This window comes from Habropoda laboriosa, unplaced genomic scaffold (genome assembly GCF_001263275.1).
Source record: "Habropoda laboriosa isolate 0110345459 unplaced genomic scaffold, ASM126327v1 scaffold32, whole genome shotgun sequence".
NCBI classification, from domain to species: Eukaryota; Metazoa; Arthropoda; class Insecta; order Hymenoptera; family Apidae; genus Habropoda; species Habropoda laboriosa.
This window is the reverse complement of record NW_017100135.1, coordinates 342395-345208: the sequence shown is the minus strand read 5'-3', so window position 1 is coordinate 345208 and position 2814 is coordinate 342395. Positions and strand designations below refer to the sequence as shown.

At 27.1% G+C, this 2814-nt stretch overlaps 3 protein-coding genes across 4 annotated transcripts in view; 1 reads left to right on the top strand and 2 right to left on the bottom strand.

Moving 5' to 3' along the window:
• LOC108577351 (exosome complex component RRP42) overlaps nucleotides 1-1061 on the top strand; it is a 1849-nt gene extending 788 nt beyond the window's left edge. The window contains exons 3-6 of the mRNA XM_017940528.1: nucleotides 153-318; nucleotides 406-600; nucleotides 728-883; nucleotides 960-1061. Of these exons, the coding sequence (XP_017796017.1) occupies nucleotides 153-318; nucleotides 406-600; nucleotides 728-883; nucleotides 960-1061 (619 nt within the window). The remainder of the gene's footprint in view (nucleotides 1-152; nucleotides 319-405; nucleotides 601-727; nucleotides 884-959) is intronic.
• A 248-nt stretch (nucleotides 1062-1309) lies between these two features.
• On the bottom strand, nucleotides 1310-2776 carry LOC108578268. 2 transcript variants are annotated; one of them, XM_017941583.1, is made up of 4 exons: nucleotides 2686-2776; nucleotides 2114-2377; nucleotides 1933-2034; nucleotides 1310-1537 (listed from the first exon to the last, which is right to left on the bottom strand). In XM_017941583.1, exons 2-4 carry the CDS (start codon nucleotides 2360-2362, stop codon nucleotides 1406-1408), a joined length of 483 nt encoding a protein of 160 aa, XP_017797072.1. In that variant the 5' UTR covers nucleotides 2363-2377; nucleotides 2686-2776; the 3' UTR covers nucleotides 1310-1405. The 2 variants fall into 2 exon arrangements, with proteins under 2 accessions (XP_017797072.1, XP_017797132.1); XM_017941643.1 differs by lacking the exon at nucleotides 2686-2776 and adding an exon at nucleotides 2654-2677.
• Nucleotides 2730-2814, bottom strand: part of LOC108577250 (probable oligoribonuclease) — a 1741-nt gene continuing 1656 nt past the window's right edge. The window contains exon 6 of the mRNA XM_017940421.1: nucleotides 2730-2740. Coding sequence (XP_017795910.1) covers nucleotides 2730-2740 — 11 coding nt within the window. The remainder of the gene's footprint in view (nucleotides 2741-2814) is intronic.

The window sequence follows — 2814 nt, the reverse complement described above, 5'->3', positions numbered from 1 at the left end:
GTATTATTTATTATATTTTTAATTATGTTTAAATTTATTCATGTAATATTAATGTTTAATTATACATAGTTATTAGCTGAAGAATGTTCTATTAAAAAGATACATGTACATCGATATATCTGTTGTATTTTACATTTCTTATTAAATTTTAGCTCTGCTACTGCAACTCCAGCATTTGAGGGGAAAGGTGGTGATGACTTAGCAACTGAAATAAGTAATACATTAACAATTGCTTATCAAACACGTTATGCCTTTGATTTAAGAACATTATGTATTTTACCCCATAAAAAATGTTGGAAAATATTTGTTGATGTCTTGGTAATTAAATATAATTGTTATAAACTTAAATAACTAAAATCTTTTGAAAAAGGTGGTTTAAGAACATACTGTTAATATATATTGTAGATTCTTCAGTGTGGTGGTAACCTCTTTGATGCAGTAGGAATTGCAGTTAAGGCTGCATTGAATAGTACAGAAATACCAAATATTACAGCTGCAACTCTTGACGGCGGAGAACCAGATATTCAATTGTCAGATGATTTTTATGACTGTATACAATTGGACACAAGTAATTATCCAGTCATTGTAACACTGTGTAAAGTATGTTTTTGTCAATACACATTATTTTATATTTTTGATATTATAATAACTAAAATAGAATTTTGTAGTGGACTTAAATTAAAATATATCAAGTGCATAGCTGTGATTTATATAAATTTTTCTGCAGATTGGAGATAATTACATTGTTGATCCAACTTCAGAAGAAGAAGTATGTAGTGCAAGTAGCATAGTTATGTCTGTATTACCAAGTAATAAAATCTCATCAGTGATTAAATTGGGTTATGGAAGCATTCAAACTAATACTTTTAACAAAATGCTACAGGTAATAATATTACATATTATGTATGTTAAAATTTGATATGTACATAATATTTTTTTTAACAGAATTATTTTTCTAGATGGGTCAAAGTATAGGCTTACGATTGAATGAAGGTCTTATGAAAGCATTGAAAGAAGAAAGTCAACTTGGATGTAGACTAATATATGGTTTTCTTAGATAAATATATATAATTATTAATTTCAAATATAACTGAACTTGGCATATAAACATATCGAATTTTATCGTTTATATTATTTGTTATCACGTTACGGTTTAAATATAATTTTTCTTATAGTTATTTCAAACTTATTATGTACAAATAATTAGATGAATAATTGTTCTCCATTAACATGATTAAATTGTACATGAAATAAAAGAAATCTGGAACTAAAAAAGGAATATAATTTTTTAATACTGTGTGGTATTATTTGTAATTATAAATTACATAATTGAAAATATACCCATAATGAGCTTGAAATCATTTTATTACGTTTAAAGACTACCTAACAACAATGATTGTAATTTTTATATAGGAGAGTTTTCAAATTTATCTGTAGCCCATGTCTTAGGTTTTACAAGGCCTGGATAATCTTTTTCACATGGATATTCTGCATCACGTGTATATATCACTCTCCAGCCTGTATGTTTCATCCATGTCTGCAAAAAGAATATGTTTCAGTGTTATATACAGGATGAATCAACAGGAAATACCACCTTAAATATCTCCAGAACCATAAAAGTAAGAATAAACTTTTTCGAATGAGAGGGGACATCATAATGTGACCCCATATTATGGTCATGATTTTTTTATAGGTAGAATCACTAAAAAATGAGAACGTTATTCCTGTTTTGTAGCCATGACACAAGATCAGTCAAGGTCGTAAAAGACCATACAATGAAGACCATTATGACCATACAATGATACTCTTCATACCGAACAACTTTTACTTGAAAAATTTGTCTCTTACTTTCGTAATTCCAGAGATATTTAAGGTGGTAATTCTCATTGTCCACCCACTAATATATAATAACTGAAGATTTAATTAACATACTGCTGTATTGTACTTGTAGTAATACCATCCACCATATATTCCAACAATAGTCATTAACAACCTTGCTGTTGTTAGACGTGCAATAGAGGCAGCAGTTGCACCCTACAAATTATAATATATAAAATTATATTTTTCTGATAAATAAAACTATTTTCTACTTATTGAAACTTTATATTCTTACTAATATAGGTTTTAATGCTGCTTCAAATTTATTTAAAGGTACTCTATAAAATCTTCGGAATGGATTATAAGTTTCTTTATACAATCCTTCTGGTGTTATTGGTTCTTCTGGTGCAAGTTCTAAACTTTTCAGATAACGAGCTCTAAATGCACGTTCATCATCTGTCATACCAATTAAACGTTCTCTCTCACTGGATAAACGACCACTAATTGTCATTGGTTTCACACCACTACTATCAGAGGAAGCCATTGTGAGTAGTATTAACTAAAAATGTAAAACTGTAATAATATAATATGAAAACTGAGAAAGCATTTATCATCAATATTAATTATAATTTAATGTATTAATTAAATTATATATCACTTTAAAATATAAACAATTGTAACCTACATTTACATATAAGCAAAAATAAAATATAGAAAATTTCTAGCTCTTATACGTAATGTGTGTATTATTAACATGCATCCATAATAATATTCTGTTAAATTTACTATGAACGTAAAGATATATGTACTAAGTTAGTACGTAATATATAATTACAGTGAAAAGAAGTAAGTATATAATTATTTCACCTTCCAAAATAAACAATAATTTGTTGTAGTTCAGCAAATAATTTTTAAGCACAAACTATTTATTTTAATGAAGTTCAATACAAATATTACATCACAGTGGGATACGAGTGAATATAACCTTTAATTTTC